A 16,229-nucleotide genomic window follows, 5' to 3' on the forward strand; every position below is an offset into this window, starting at 1 on the left:
TATTAAACTACTTAAAACTGAAATTCACAACTAAATCAGTCAGCAAGAATTAAACATAAATTAACGAAAAACAAATCTCATGAAAATTTTTTGAAGATAAAAATTCAAAGGCTCAACACATAAGTTAAAAGGAAGAATAAAAAAGGAAGAATTTTATTCAAATCAATTCAATGAAAAACTAATTTATTTGTTCATAAATATACTAAAGTCATGGTGATAAATATTGATAGATCCACCCATCTTCACCAGTATGGACTAATTTTTCATCAGGAATTTCGTCAGCAAAGGGACGTCTAAATTTTATGCGTTCGTTAAGTCTGTCTTGGTGGCCACAAAAAAACTCATAGCTGTCAGGTTTAACCACATATCCACCCCTGGAAGAAATAAATTGAAAAATAAAATGAATCAAACATTATTATTAAACCATCACTTGTACAAAATCCAGCGGGAATGGTCTCCTCCAAAATTTCTCGTTATACCCTCTAATAACTCATATATCTCTTCCAAAGCATAAAACTGAGAACTTTTGGTAACATTGTAAATGCCAAAAGTGCACAGAATTTTATTTTTCACATTCTTGTATATGTAGTATAGAGAAAGTATAGTAATCGTCAAAAAATTCGAAATCGTAATTTTGACGAATCTCGAAGTTTTCGAACTTCTTGAGTTGGTAGAACATGTTTTTAGAAAATGCCCGTCTGTCTGTCTGTGACGAAGGTAACTCAAAAACGTTTTGAGTTTGGCTGTTGAAATTTAGTATACGGTCTTTACACTAAATTTCCAGATTTCTATTAAAGTTTGAGTAAAATATGTTCTGTCCTGTAATAACTGTCCTGCTTTTTTTACTGTTTGTCAGCAGTTCAAAAATAAGTTAACACTATAATTACAAAACGAAGAGAGTCATATAGATAAAATTTACACAGATTAAGCATCTATAGTCTATACTGTGTAAAAAAAAAAAAAAGAAGGACAGTCGTTTTCTGTAATTTTTTTTTATATTTTTATCTTGGTTAACAGATTCTTATGAATAGATTGTTTTATTTAACAATGCTTTCTTTATTTTTATGTAAAAATGTAATAGCTACCAATAATTATAATTAGAAAGACGAGAAAATATAATTTACAGTGTGTAAAAAATGTAGAAGGACACTCTCTACATTTTTTATTTGGTGGAATGTGCAAGAGTAGAAGAGTAAGTATTATACTTTTTTGAAATTGGAAAACTCATTTTGTTAAAAATTTCACTGATGCTTTAATTTCAGAAAGCCTAGAAGTGCACCCTTAAATGATTTTCAAAAGGGTCAAATTGTTGCATATAAAAATGAAGGCAAAGGCATTAGAGAGATCGCTCGTATACTGCATGTCAGCTCCAATACAGTTTCTAACTTAATTAAAAATCCAAACAGAAATGGAATAAGAAAGAAGAGTAGTAGGCCTAATAAGTTAACGCCTCGTGATGAAAGAAAACTTGCTTATGAGCTTAAAAAAGAGAAGTGGAAGTGTTGTAAAAGCTCGAAATCAAGCAGGACTTATCAATGTGCCCAAGCAAACAGTATACAACTACATCCAAAGATCCAAAAAGTTCGCTTCCAAAAAACGAAAGCCTCATCCAAAGTGGAAACAAACACATATTAATAATCGTTTGTAGGGATTGCAATACCGGACCAAAATTTCAATACCGGTATTCGGTATTTTTTAAATCTTAATACCGGGATACCGGTTTTAATACCAGTATTAGAAATTTTAGAAAAAGAAAGAAAACACAGGTGTTTCTTTGTTTTATTTGACAGTTTTATTAGATTTATTTTTATTATCACAAAAAATAATTTCTAACCTATAAATTATAACAGTATATAAAGAATCAGAAAAAAGTACCAATTTGCACTAATCCAACTTTTTTCATAATTGTTGCTCCATCAGTCGTTATGGATACAATATTTTCTTTCAGGGATAATCCATGTTTCGCTGATTTAGATTTGCCATTAATTAAGCCATTCATCAGCTAATTAATTTCGCCCGTTAGGAAGACATAAAAACAAAAACGTATACTATTTTGCTATGTTCGCGATACCTGAACATATAATGGAGACAATTTTAAAAATTTCTAGTAAATACCGAAAAACCGGTATTTAAACTTGTGAATACCGGTATTACAAAATTGTACAAATGGCTCAAAATACCGGTATTCGGTATCCCGGTATACCGGTATTGCAATCTTTAATCGTTTGTCTTGGGCTAAGGAGCACATATCATGGACAACAAAATGGACTTCTATGATATTTTCAGATGAAAAAAAAATTTAGATGGTCCAGACGATTACCAATACCACTGGCATTTTCTGGAGAATGCAGAACAATATTATTCAACAAGACAAATGGGAGGAGGAAGTTTGATGGTGTGGTTAGCAGCTGGTTATGGAGAAAGAACAAGTTTGGTCTTTCTCAATGGTAGGCAAAAGCAAACAGACTACATTAATGTTCTGAATTCTGAGCTTCTTCCTTGTGGCTCCGAATTAGGATGTTTAGAACAGTGGATGTTTCAACAAGATGGAACCTCAATTCACACCATCACTGGCGGTAAAAATTGGTTTGCTGCAAATAATGTGCAGGTTTAACCATGGTCAGCTAAAAGCTCCAATCTGAATCTAGTAGAAAATATCTGGGTAATGCTTGTTCGTCAAGTATACGCTGGTGGGAAGCAGTTTGAATCGTTCTCTGAGTTTCGAGTGACATTAAATACCTCATGGGATAATTTTTGTCAAACCGAAATCCAGTCTTTGTGTGATTCTCTTTCAAACAGAATATTTGATGTCATAAAAGCTGATGGAAAGAGTATTCCTTCCTAAATTCGCTTATATTTTGTTCTTTTATAACTGTCCTTCTACTTTTTTTACACGGTTCAAATGAAAGAATCCATTTTTATTGTCATTTATATTTCATTTTTGAATATCAGGGTAATGATGCTCATATTTTTTCGGTCATTGATCTAAAAAATAGTTCTTATAAAAATAATTGCAGTACAAAAAATCCTTATTTTTTTCAAAATCTAGTGTCCCTCCACATTTTTTACACATTTTAGACACCTATCAAATTATGAACCAAATCCAACAAGGAATTGACCGTCTGTCGGTCTGCACTTTCAGAAAAATGCAAGCAGGATAATTCAAAAACAGAATATATATAAAATTTGGAAATATCTGGCAAATATAAACATATCAAATTTGGTATGTAATTTTGCAACTACAAGTGCAGTTTTCTGTCAAATTTTTGTTTCAATCGGTTGAGAAAAACATATCTAAAGCACAAATTCAATTCTTGTTGTTGTTGTTTATAATGGCCTTTGCCATGGACAAGCTCGCTGACGAAGTCAGCGATTTTAAGCTAAGGGAGCGTCTCTTGTTTTAGTAGCACCAACTAGGGCCAAGAGTACGTCTTAGCTACTCACTCATCACATTCTTTTTCACAACCCCTTTTTACAGGGGAGCACATTCACACACCTCACAGACAGAACAGATGAAGAACAACCATGCCCGAACCGGGACTCGAACCCAGGACGCCCAGATCACGGGGAAAACGAGCTACCCCTATGCCAGAACGCCGGCATTTGATTCTTGGATACTATTAACGAATGCCATTAATTAATCGCCAAATAACTTGCCAAGGAAGTCACGATAAATTCAGTTAAAATGCTAAATTCACGCCAAAGGTAAATATATCGTACGCCAATGCCATCCAAGGCGTTCTCTGGCAAGACAAATTTATTAGTAGCATGTGAGAAAGCTTTGGGTAGACCACTCAAGCTAGATAACATAAGAATTGTATGCTTCGGTATGTAATAAAGAAATCCAGTGCTTGTGTATTAACTACATGCCATTGGCGAACAATAGTAACGAAATAGTATCTATCTATCCCCTTTTTCCTTTAATCTCCTTAAATTTTTTTAGCTGTCGTGTTCACTTGTACTTGGCTAGATATTCCTCGATTGGAATTTGTTCAAAATTTGACAGAAGACTGCAAAATTGGTGTTTTTTTTTTTTTTTTTTTTTTTTTTTTTGTGAGTTTTTTGTTTAAAATTGGTGAGTTTTTCTGTTACCTTTTGAACTAATACCAAATCAAGTTATAAATACAAACACTAATCGAAATAAAAACACTATAGTTAACAAAAGGATATTGTTGCTAATCATATGTTCAATAATTGATTTTAAAAGCAATACAAATACATACATTACCATTTTGTAAAACTGAGTTACTAAATTTTCTTAAATTAAATAATGAAATATAAATTAGCCTTACCAGTGATCAGGTTTAGGAATAACAGCGTGTTCATCTAAATATTCTTGCCTTAGATCATCTTTTTTCTTTACTAAATCCTTGGGAAAATTAAGTTTGATATAGTCAGGAAACATAATGTTTACTTATAAAGAACAAAAATATTTTTAAAAAATCTTATTATAAAAGGACACACACACACACACACACACACACACACACACACACACACACACACACACACACACACACACACACACACACACACACACACACACACACGAAGGAGGGTGGGGATTATAGATTGAACATATTAAAGTCACATGATATAATTTACCAAAAAAAATGTGGATAGTTTGAAAATACTTGGAATCTACCATATATTACGATAATAGAGATTCTGGAAAAGATTTACACTGAAAGCTTTGTAGACAATCTTTAACGAAAGATTGATTATGATAATAGCGATTCTGGTGAAGAGTAGCACTGAAAGCTTTGTAGATAATCTTTAATGAAGGATTGATTATGATAATAGAGATTATGGTAAAGAGTTACACTGAAAGCTTTGTAGACAATCTTTAATGAAGAGTTGATTATGATAATAGAGATTTTGGTGAAGAATTACACTGAAAACTTTGTAGACAATCTTTCACCAAGGATTGAATTGCCCTTGACCTATTAAGGCTTTGAAGATAAAGTAAAGGACTGACTATCTTTGTGGTAACAGGAGCGATAAATCGAAGAACTGAAACACCGGCTCTATTAATAGGCCGCAGACCCGTCCCGCTCGTCGAAAGTAAGTTCCATAAATAGAAGAATTCCAAACGTCTTCTCGAAAGTCACAATCTAATTCGACCCCTCACCGTTGTTTATTCAGTAAGAAGAAATCCTGAAAAACCTGTAGGCTGCAACTTTTGAAACTACGGCAATTTCTCAACGACTTGTACTACTCCACCCGTAAAATGTAAATTAAAACACAATTGGAAAAAAAAAAATTAAAAGATCATGATCATGTGATGATTGGGGTTTGACGGTTTTTTAAAGTAAATTTGTCACATTTGAAAACTGGTTTTCCAATACGCCTAAATATTCCTCTTCAAAAAAAAAAAAAAAAAAAAAAAATCTGTTGGGACTGATTTGTCTAGCAGCTGAAGGTTTAGGGCGACGAGATGCCAATTTATTAACAAGTGAAGGTATATTTAAATTTCTCTTAAATGAACTAAAAGATTTAAACATTGAATTAAGTTTGAAATTATTATATGCTTTAGAAGAACGAATTCAAGAAAGAAGACAAGTAGAATTTTGCTGTATTTGCGAAATCTACGAAACAGTTTTAATTGAGCGAAGAAATCTAGTGTATTTTCTTTAGCTTCAAAAACAAAAATTATTAAGTTTTCTGGAAAGATATTATCTAGAATATTTCCAAATTCTTATGTGGAAACCGATTCTAATGAACAGCAAATCGGAAAAACTACTCATCAGAGTAATGATTTTTTAAAGGAAGCCATGGAAAAATCAATTCATAAGTTTCTTGAAGACCCTGAAGAAAACTTACAAATCCAAAGACACTGAAAGCTGAATTTTCATTATTTGAGGCAACGAATAAAAGAACAAAGAACCTAGATTTGTTATTTGATTGCCATGAAAACTATTAAACTAAGCTCAGTAGCTAGTGAACGAGTATTTTCAATTTCAGTCAATATTTTGACCAAAATAAGAACAAGATTTAGCCACCGTTCAGTGGATATTTTACGTTTTTTTTAAAATCCTTTTTTCTTTGGAGAAATTAAAATTTGTGAAAATAACATAAATATTATTTGAAATTGTTGTTTGAGTTTTCGTTATTTTGTGTAAGCAATATGTATATGTAATCCCTAATTTTTTAAAAATATTTTGACTTTGATATTGATTTGTTTTTTGTTATTTTTTATAAATGAAATAAACTATTTTTCCCTATTCTATTTTTTTTGGACAAAAATTCGAAAACCGGCTAAAAACGTTTTTTTTTGTGTGGAAATATTGAATTCGAAAACCGGTTTTTCAAAAAGTCGGTTTTTGTATAAACCCTAGTGATGATCCGGGGATGACTTACCGTCTCCAATCCATCCATGAAGATAGACAACGTTTCAATAATTACTAATTTCACCAGTAAAAAGAGATTGTATTTCACTATGTATACGAAACATTTCAAATATTGAATGGATTATCATTTAGAGCAAAAGTAAAACCACAAACAGCTAAGCTTGATATTTATTACTTATGAGATAGACCGAGTACAGAATACAAAGGATCATTTGATAATTCTATCATACAAAATTGCTTTTACAAGTGGCCTATACATCCTATGATAAAAGTATTTGACGCATTCTTTAATTAATGTGGCGCGTTTTTCATTTGACGTGTTCTGATCTCTTCTGAAACTCTATGTTCACGCGAATGTCGCTTAACGCCACACTTGGCAAACTTAAAATTACGGCAACCTTGTTACCCGCTCTTCCGGTCGAGTCTTTCAGGGGTTCGCTAGAACGTTGACCCGCATCGGCTCCCCAGCCCCCGCAGAAGCTGTAAACAACTTCAGTTTGTAAGGCTTAACAAAGCCAACCGCAATGCAATACCGCAATCAGCCATGTATTATATGAACTACTCACCGCAAAAGGTGTGTATATAGTTGTAAATAAAGAAGTTTAAGCAAAAGTACAGTCCACTGCTCACTTCGAATCACCACTCTAGTGGCCTATAGATCCTATGATAAAAGTATTTGACGCTTTCTTTAATTAATGTGGCGCGTTTTTCATTTGACGTGTTCTGATCTCTTCTGAAACTCTATGTTCACGCGAATGTCGCTTAACGCCAAATTTGGCAATCTTAAAATTACAGCAACCTTGCTACCCACCCTTCCGGTTGAGTCTTTCAGGGGTTCATTAGAACTTTGACCCGCATCGGCTCCCCAACCTCTTCAGAAGCTGTAAACAACTTCAGTTTGTAAGGCTTAACAAAGCCAATCTCAACCAGCCATTATTATATGAACTACTCACCGCAAAAGGAGTGTAAATAATGTAAATAAAGAAGTTTAAGCAAAAGTACAGTCCACTGCTCACTTCGAATCACCACTCTATGTGTATGTGGTTATACATATCGATCTAGTTAATTCATGTTCATATAATATCCGGCAGTTGCTAGAGTTTGGATCTCCAAAAGAAGATCCTATACAATACTGTCCTATACTGTCTTTTCATTAAAAACTAGCATGGTTAGTTGCTATTGAAGAGGTAGGGACGCGTTAGGATAGAACCTGGGACCTTTTGGTTAGCAGTCCAGTAACGATCCGATTATGCCAAAACATCTGTTCGGGTAGAAGCGCTGTTACTGGCTTATATGCAATTCACCACACAATATATAGCGTAAATGTAGGGTCTGTACTTTCTGCAAATAGGCTCTGTGTGTGATGCTCTATTTAGCAAATCCACCAGATTCGTTATTAAAAATCACTTTTAATATCCCATTCCAGAGGTGATCTAGAGTAATTTACACAGAAGATGGATATCAAAACTTAACAATTTACCTCAATATCTTCAATAACTTCACCCTGGTTGCTAATTAAAGCAGTCAACTGATTAGATTTTGGTCTTGAATGGAAATAATCTTCAGATACCTTTGCATCGTTTTTGACAATCTGTCCTTCTATTACAATCTGTGTAACATACACATAGATCATAAGTTATTCTCGTTGTTGCAAATAATTTATATATAATTATACGTTAAATAAATTAATGCCGATTAGAAACCACATTGAAAATTTATATTTCCATTATATAAATAGAAGAATAAATAATAATAAAAAAATAATGAAATTAAACTGCTGACCTGACGAAACAAAGGTTCCCAGTAAAATGCCATTGCCACATGAGGATTTTCAGCCTGAAAAATGAGTATTCAGCAGGTAACAATAAGAAAATAACAAATAATAACGAGTAAAACATTCATTTTCGGTAAGTAAAAATAATTGGCGATTCAACAAAATAACAAATATTTATAATTTTGTGATAAAAAAAAAAAAAAAAGAAATGGACCCACCAGCCAAACAGGATATTTAATTGATAATTGAATTTTCATCTTTCGGTGCGTTACTTTCTTCAGTCTTGCAATGTAGAAAACTGATTTAAATTGTTTCATACAATTTCGATTATAATGTGATTATATTTGAAGAGTTTAAATGAATTATATTATGCAATTTAAATGATATTGAATTAAATTATAGCGTTAAATTATAATATAAAAATCATATGATAGCATGGATAGAAATAGAAATATAGAAAGCTTTGGTAGTGTGGAATGTTTTAGTGGAGAAGGTTGCAAATTGGGATAGTTAAGTTACATCCACACATAAAGAATGAGCGACGACTTTTTTTATATAAAAATAAACATCTTTTAATTTTTAACGCTAACACATCGACAGACAACAGATTTTTTTGAAAAGACCGGAAATTTATCTTTTTAATTCGCACAGCTTGCGCGCTTGATCGTAGATAACTGCTTCGTACTTCCGGTGCGCAGTTAGGAAAATAGTTTTTCGAATACAGTCATTTTGATGGAAGCAGGATCGCCACAGTACTCCCCCCTCTAGTAGTGCAGCAGGCACTGAAGTTAGAGGTAACGAGTGTTGAAGCGAACTCGTCGGCCAGATCTGGTCACATAAGGTACTGGAGTAGAATTTGTAGGTGACACAGGACTCGATGGAGACAGTTCAGGTACTGGTTTTGGTGAAGTCGGAACTGCAACTGGTGGTGATATTGCTGGTGCAGAGGACTGGTGAGAGTTCTCGAAGAACACAGGCTTTAAGCGATCAATGTTGATCGTGGACTGTTTGCCGTTCTTTTCAATTGTGAACATTTTATCAGTTCGTTTGAGTACGAGGTATGGTCCATCGTATGGCGCTTGTAAAGGTTTTTTAACAGCATCGTGGCGCACGAACACATGTGAGCAAGTGTCCAGAGCTGGATGAACGAATACTTTCTTGGTGTCATGAGGTGCAGTAGCAACAGGTTTAAGTTGATCCATCAAGGTCCGTAAATTTATTAGGAACTCATGAGGCTCGACGTTAATTGAAGGGGATTCAAAAAATTCTGATGGTAGTTTAAGGGTTGAGCCATAAACTAGTTCGGCCGATGTGCACTGTAGATCTTCTTTTAATGCGGTTCGGAGTCCGAGCAAAACCAAAGGAATTGATTCGGTCCATTTCGTAGATGCATGACATCGGAGGCTTTGTTTAAGAGATCGATGGAATCGCTCGACTATTCCATTGCTTTTTGGGTGGTATGGGGTCGTTCGGATCTTTTGGACACCCAAGAGTTTGCTGAGCAAAGAAAACAAGTTGCTTTGGAATTGTCGTCCTTGATCTGTCGTGATTATTGAAGGCAAACCGAAGCGTGAGATCCAATGAGTTATGAATGCACGCGCAACAGTTTCAGCAGAAATATCAGGAATGGGAATTGAATTTAAACGACGGTAGTCGCCACACGGTCTCCATTCTCCATTAGACTTTTTCACCATGTGTAGAGGACTTGCCCATGGGCTACTAGAAGGACGGATAATACCTTGAGACATTAAAAATTCAAATTCCTGACGTGCAATTTTTAGCAACTCGGGAGATAAGCGACGAGGTCTCGAAAATACTGGTTGACCAGTTGTTTCAATAAAGTGATGTATTTTAGTTGATACTTTGCTTTTTGTTGGTTGAGATGGATTAGTGAGGTCTTGGAATTGCGATAAAATGTCATAGAATTCTGAATCACCAAGCAAAATGGATATACCAGAAGTTAATGAATCTGTGTTTGTATATTTGCCTTGAGTGGTTAATTTAGTTATGCCATCAATCAAACAACCACTTTTAACATCAACCAAAAGATTATAGTGTTTTAAAAAATCAACACCTATAATTGGTTGGTTCACATTTGCAATTATGAAAGACCAAGTAAAATTTCGCCGTAAATTTAAGTCTAGCGTAAGGCGTTTTTTACCAAAAGTAGCTATTTTTGTGCCATTAGCAGCTAAGAGGAGTAATTCATTAGAGGAATCAGCTTTAGGAGCATAATTGTGTGGTAAAACAGATACGTCTGCGCCTGTATCCACTAAAAATTTCCATTTACTAACTTTATCGGCCAGCATAATTCTATTAATTTTGCGATCGTGGCCAAGGCCAGTGGACGACCGCCGATTTAGTTTCCCGAATTCTTGAAAGAGCAAGGCAAACTACATTTTTTTGCTTTTGTGCCAAAATTTGTATGATAAAAGCAAATGTCATCAGCAGGTTCTTTATATTTTTTTAAGTGATCACGAGAGCAACTACGACTGTTTTTAAAAGGTCGATTTCTATTTCTGCTTTGAGAGCGTGATTGGCGCATTGTTGTAGTAAGCTCGCCAACTAAAGTCGTCAAATGGGCGACTTGTTTTTCAAGCTGGGCTATTTGATTATTCGAAGATTGAGGAGTAACGGAATTAATGTTTGAATGGCCAGCCAAATCATTTATTTTATCTGCAACTGATGCTAAACCAGCTAAATCTTCATTCAAAGCAGTTAAAATAGTTTGTGTGCTGTTTGGCAGTCTTCCGAGCCAAAGAGATTTTAAGAGTGGCTCGCCAACAGTATCGCCCGCCAATGTTTTCATACGAGCTAATAACTGAGATGGTCGTTGGTCGCCAAGTTCTAGGCCTTGTAGCAGCGTACGTATTTTCGAAGCTTCACTTTCAGAATGCAACTCAATTAAACGTTTTTTTAATGTTGGATATTTATCAGTATCAGGAGGTTTCAATATTATATCGCTTACACAATTCAAAATATCAGAATCAACTGCAGAAACAACATGATTAAATTTTGTATCGTCAGCAGTAATTCCCGCCAAGCCGAATTGCGCCTCAAGTTGAACAAACCATAATGCAGGGTTAGCTTTCCAGAAAGGCGGAAGTTTGACGCCAACACGAGAAACTGTTGCGTCGTTGTTGGCGGAATTTGGAGTATCTCCTGGCATGTTTTATTCAAGAAATCAAAGGCACGTTATAAATATAATTTCACAAAACTGCTTTGAAATACGAAAATACAAATAATATACTGATAATCAGAGTAAATAATATGAAAATGCTAATCCAAATTATATAACAGAAGTTCCGATGGAAATTATTTAGGCTGTGAAAATAGAAACAATATTCAACGATACGCTTACCGCCATTAGGAAGAAATGCGCTATGGCGCCATTTAATGCATAAAGAAAACTGGGAAAGTTATCCTTTCACTTTTCGAGTCACCAAATGTGGAATGTTTTAGTGGAGAAGGTTGCAAATTGGGATAGTTAAGTTACATCCACACATAAAGAATGAGCGACGACTTTTTTTATATAAAAATAAACATCTTTTAATTTTTAACGCTAACACATCGACAGACAACAGATTTTTTTGAAAAGACCGGAAATTTATCTTTTTAATTCGCACAGCTTGCGCGCTTGATCGTAGATAACTGCTTCGTACTTCCGGTGCGCAGTTAGGAAAATAGTTTTTCGAATACAGTCATTTTGATGGAAGCAGGATCGCCACAGTAGAAATAGATAGAAAGCTTTGGATAGAAATAACAATTTGCAAATCTGTACATACATAGATCCATATGTACACACACCCATACATTTAATCTACTCTGCACCTCTTTGCCCTAAATATCCACTTTCTTTCAACTATATTTTTATACCCCATTTTACTCTGAAATATACACAACTAAACCGACTGGGTTAATCTGGGTATCACCTCTGACTTGATCCGAAGATGAGAAGAGAAAAAATCCCACACTTCTTTATGGGACAGGGTTAGGATTGAGTTTTGTATTGATCGTACTTTTATCAGACCAACGTACCAACACCAGGCCACGTGCACCAAGTTTCGTTAAAATTGCTCCCCCCCCCATGTTGAGTGAGAATTTCTTCCTACTATATTTTTACTCTCCAGTGAACATATCGGACATAGAAACAGTATATGTCTCTTTTTTTTTCTACACTTATGAACTTGGGTGACAGATAAAATTTAGTATGTCTGGGAGTATGTGAGCGCGAAACACTGAGGAAAAATATTCCCTTTTCTTTATGCAAATTATTAATTATAATTTGTGTGAACTGAAGCACATACATATTGTTACAAAAATTTTTCTACAACAAAATACCGTCGATCAATCATAATAACTCAGCGCATTTAATTGCTATAGTTCAGCAGCTTGCTTGCTTGCTGTCTAATCCTTTCCAATTTCTTATTTTGTCGGCAACTCCGACTGCTCTCACTCACGACTTTTGACGATACATACGACTTCTTATACACGACTTCTTTCGCAGCTTCAGATTGCCCATCTTTTATAGTTCCGAGAGGCGGGGCTAGAACCTTCAGACCAATCAGGACGTATCTGAGTGTATCTTGGTTCCTACTGGATGGATCTTGAAACTTCTCGAACTTTCTAGCATGATCCATTTAGTCGCCAAACTCACCAAATTCGTCGCCAAGTCGCCAAATTCGTCGCCAAGTTGCCAAATGGTCACCAAGCTCAGCACGCACAGGACAGATCTTACAAAGGTTTTAACGGTTTTTCCAGGATGACACTATTTGTGCCGGGTAGCAAAATTACAGATTTGTAACAATATGCTGTTATCTACAGCGGCAATTTCCGACTAGGAAAATCAGGTCGCTACCAATGGCCGCTGTGCTAAGAAAGCGCTGCAGGCAGCATGGGGAAAAGAAAAGAACTCTTTATTTTTCTAATTTTCAGATGAATAAAATTTGTAAGAAACACATTCTATGAATTATAAAATATTCGAATAATATTAGCATCTTAACTATCAAGTAAAACTAGTAAAATTTCTTACATGTCTATTACGTTTATTTAGTTATTATAGTATTTATATATATTGAATGTCTACTTAACCAATATCTATATATTTAAAATAAAAAGTAAAACCAATGAACAAGTCACTAAATTTCAACCACTGATCCAAATCCTTTCGCCAATTTTCGATTCATATGCGAATTCATGATCTCTATATATGCCAACAAGAATAAACTGCTTTCTACTACCCTTCATTATCGGCAAAAATCGAAAAAACAATTCATTGTGCATTTCCTATGGAGAAATCCTGCCACAGAATTATCCAGTCTCAATCATTTGACCGATTTCAAAAAGCTCCATGTCATATGAAGAATCGTAATTCTTAGATCTGTTGATGGCTTCCCAACATTCTCCATTTTCCTGGGAAATCGGAAACATAAAAACCCACGACACTTCTTTAAGGGGAAAACCCGCGATAAAGTTAACCAGCTCCGACCATTGAACTGATTTAGAAGGGTTTTTTTTCTTTCATATAAATGCTTTTGACCCTTTTATACCTTATGAATGTCATTTCATTTGTCACCATTTCTAGAAATATTGAAAAATAGAATTCTGGTTCAATGCTCAATCTCAACAACGAGAAAGATTTCGATTATTTTCGTCGCCAACTTGAAAATTTCGCCAATTTGAAGTATAGCAAAGTAATCAGAATATTCCATCCACAATGTGCAACTTCCACTTATATTATTGCAATTATAATTTTATTATACTTTAGATAGATATAATTCATCACATTTGACAGACACGACTAAGTTATCATTAATAATATTAGTCAACTTCAACAACTACATTAAGAACATTAATATTGTCATATCGATGAATTTCGATGAAATACATCTAATAAAAACCAAAGAAAATACTACTTAAGATTATGACTGCATACTGAAGATAGGAAGCTCTAATTGTTTATCTATGATTGTTTTCCAAACAGTTTCATATAAAAACACTGTATTAAAATTAAAAAAAAAAACATCCATAAAAAGTGAACTTACGATTTCCTGCCCTTTTCGACTGTTATAGTTAGTGTAAAAAGTGAAGCCTTCTTTATTGTATGATTTCATCAGCATATATCGAACAGAGGGTTTCCCATCTCTAAATAAAAAAATAAGGAATAAAAGCACCATACAAAGTTAGTAACTAAATCTGAATGAAAAGTAAATCAAGTGCATTCAATAAGCGAATAAAATTAATTTATGTAGATATCTTTAACGCAGACTTTTTTATGAATTCTATCTCTACCATTAATAAAGTGAATGCGTGTGTGTTTGTGTTGGTGCTGTACAAGTTAGAATAAAAAACAAGAGACGCTCCCCCAACGGCTTAATAACGCTGTCTTCGTAACAGCGGGCTTGTCCATGGCAAGTGCCATAAGAAACAACAACAGCAGGTGCAGTCTCTCACAAGCTGTAGGGCCCTTACTATTCTAATGTCCTATATATTTGGCCTCGTGTAAAGAGAAAAGATGAAAGGAAAACAAAAGAGCTGTGAACAATAATAATGATTCAAAGTACTGATAATCTTCATGCAGGTTACAAACTAAATAATAAGAAAAGAAGAATATGAGAAGATAACGATTCTATCTTTGTTGTGGTTGCTAATCTAATGGGTTACATATAAACATCAAAGACGAATAACATGTATACACATCTTACTTAGTCGCAGTTGCAAGAACCATAGTTTCCGCATTAAGTATCACTTCCGTCTTTTCAGCCTCGTTATACCATTTAGTGAACAGTTCAAAAGGGTCTTTAGGAGAAAAGTAGTGTCTAATTTCATGTACAGGCTTTGTTTTAGCTGAAAAAATACAAATATTACTATAATATTCAGTAAATTATGTCCAATTCACGATAAAATTTAAAATAAACTTCTTTTTCAAACTAGTAACAGTGTAAACAATATTTTCACTTATTAAAAATAATTAGAAAAACCAAAGAACCATTTTCCAGCTCCAATCATCGTTGGATAAAGTTGAATTTTATTTTAATATGAAAGCTTATGAAGTCGATACACCATCGACTGCCCTCCACCTTCCCGTTTTCGAGAAAAATTTCAAAAATACTACTTCTTCGCTCATTTGCCATGGGGATAAGGCACGACAGAGATCTTCAACCCTCAACCACTAAAGCCCCGTTCCTATGGCCCGTGCGAGTCTTGAGTTCAACGCATTTTGCCCTCTTTCCCCTCACTTGAGTTTCCTTGGGATTCTTTGATGTCTGTTTATTTTATCGACAATTTATGGGATGCTCCCAGTCGACGTTCACAGGCGAGAGTGGTCCTACAATCGATCAGATTTACAACCATATCCATAAAAATAAAGAATCATGGGAACGAGACTTAAGAGGTGGTGAAAAAAATTGTTCGGGGGGGGGGGGAGAAGAGGGGAGAAGACATCACCGACGGAGGGGGAGAAATTTCTTTAATTTTGTTTCTAAATAATACACAGTGATTAATTTCATATTTATTTCAAGGCAATTGAATATTTAATATTTAATTTGATTATAATAAATAATTATTTCCAATAAATAACAATTTGTATGGTCTTAGGGAATAAGAATTGTATGAATAAACGATGAAAAATAACAGAAAAGGAAGAATCAGGAAAAATATCTCAAATTTAATGTAGCGAACAAATAAGGAAAACAAATTTTTTCATTTTTAAAAAAAATTATAGTAAAATAAGAAAATTGTTAAACTTGACTATTGAACGATACATATTACGATATATGATATATGTTAATTAAATTGATAATATTAAATATAAAAGGAAATTAATCAGAACAAATAAAAAATAACTTCTCAAAATCAAATTTGGATTTTTCTTAAAGTATCAATTATAGGCTATGACTATTAATTTTTGGCAAAATAAATAAATACCTATTTAAAGTAAAATAATCTGTTTTTTTACTGAATAAAAGTTAAAGTACTTATTCTAAATTTTTTAATTATAGTATTTTTAGGATAATATTTTTTAATCGGAAATTTGTGTTTTTTTGACTCCTCAAACTAAATTATATATAAATTCTTTTAAAAAATAAGGTTTAAACAATTTGGAA

The 16,229-nt window shown here is 33.9% G+C and overlaps 1 protein-coding gene across 1 annotated transcript; it reads right to left on the bottom strand.

Annotated features, from left to right (window-relative positions):
• Window positions 1-208: 208 nt before the first annotated feature.
• LOC129987515 (pyridoxine-5'-phosphate oxidase-like) lies at window positions 209-15,240 on the bottom strand. Its single transcript, XM_056095488.1, has 6 exons — window positions 14,829-15,240; window positions 14,169-14,268; window positions 8,133-8,186; window positions 7,831-7,959; window positions 4,293-4,369; window positions 209-374 (listed from the first exon to the last, which is right to left on the bottom strand). Exons 1-6 carry the CDS (start codon window positions 14,849-14,851, stop codon window positions 209-211), a joined length of 549 nt encoding a protein of 182 aa, XP_055951463.1. The 5' UTR covers window positions 14,852-15,240.
• Window positions 15,241-16,229: the final 989 nt, after the last annotated feature.

This window comes from Argiope bruennichi, chromosome 10 (assembly GCF_947563725.1).
Source record: "Argiope bruennichi chromosome 10, qqArgBrue1.1, whole genome shotgun sequence".
NCBI classification, from domain to species: Eukaryota; Metazoa; Arthropoda; class Arachnida; order Araneae; family Araneidae; genus Argiope; species Argiope bruennichi.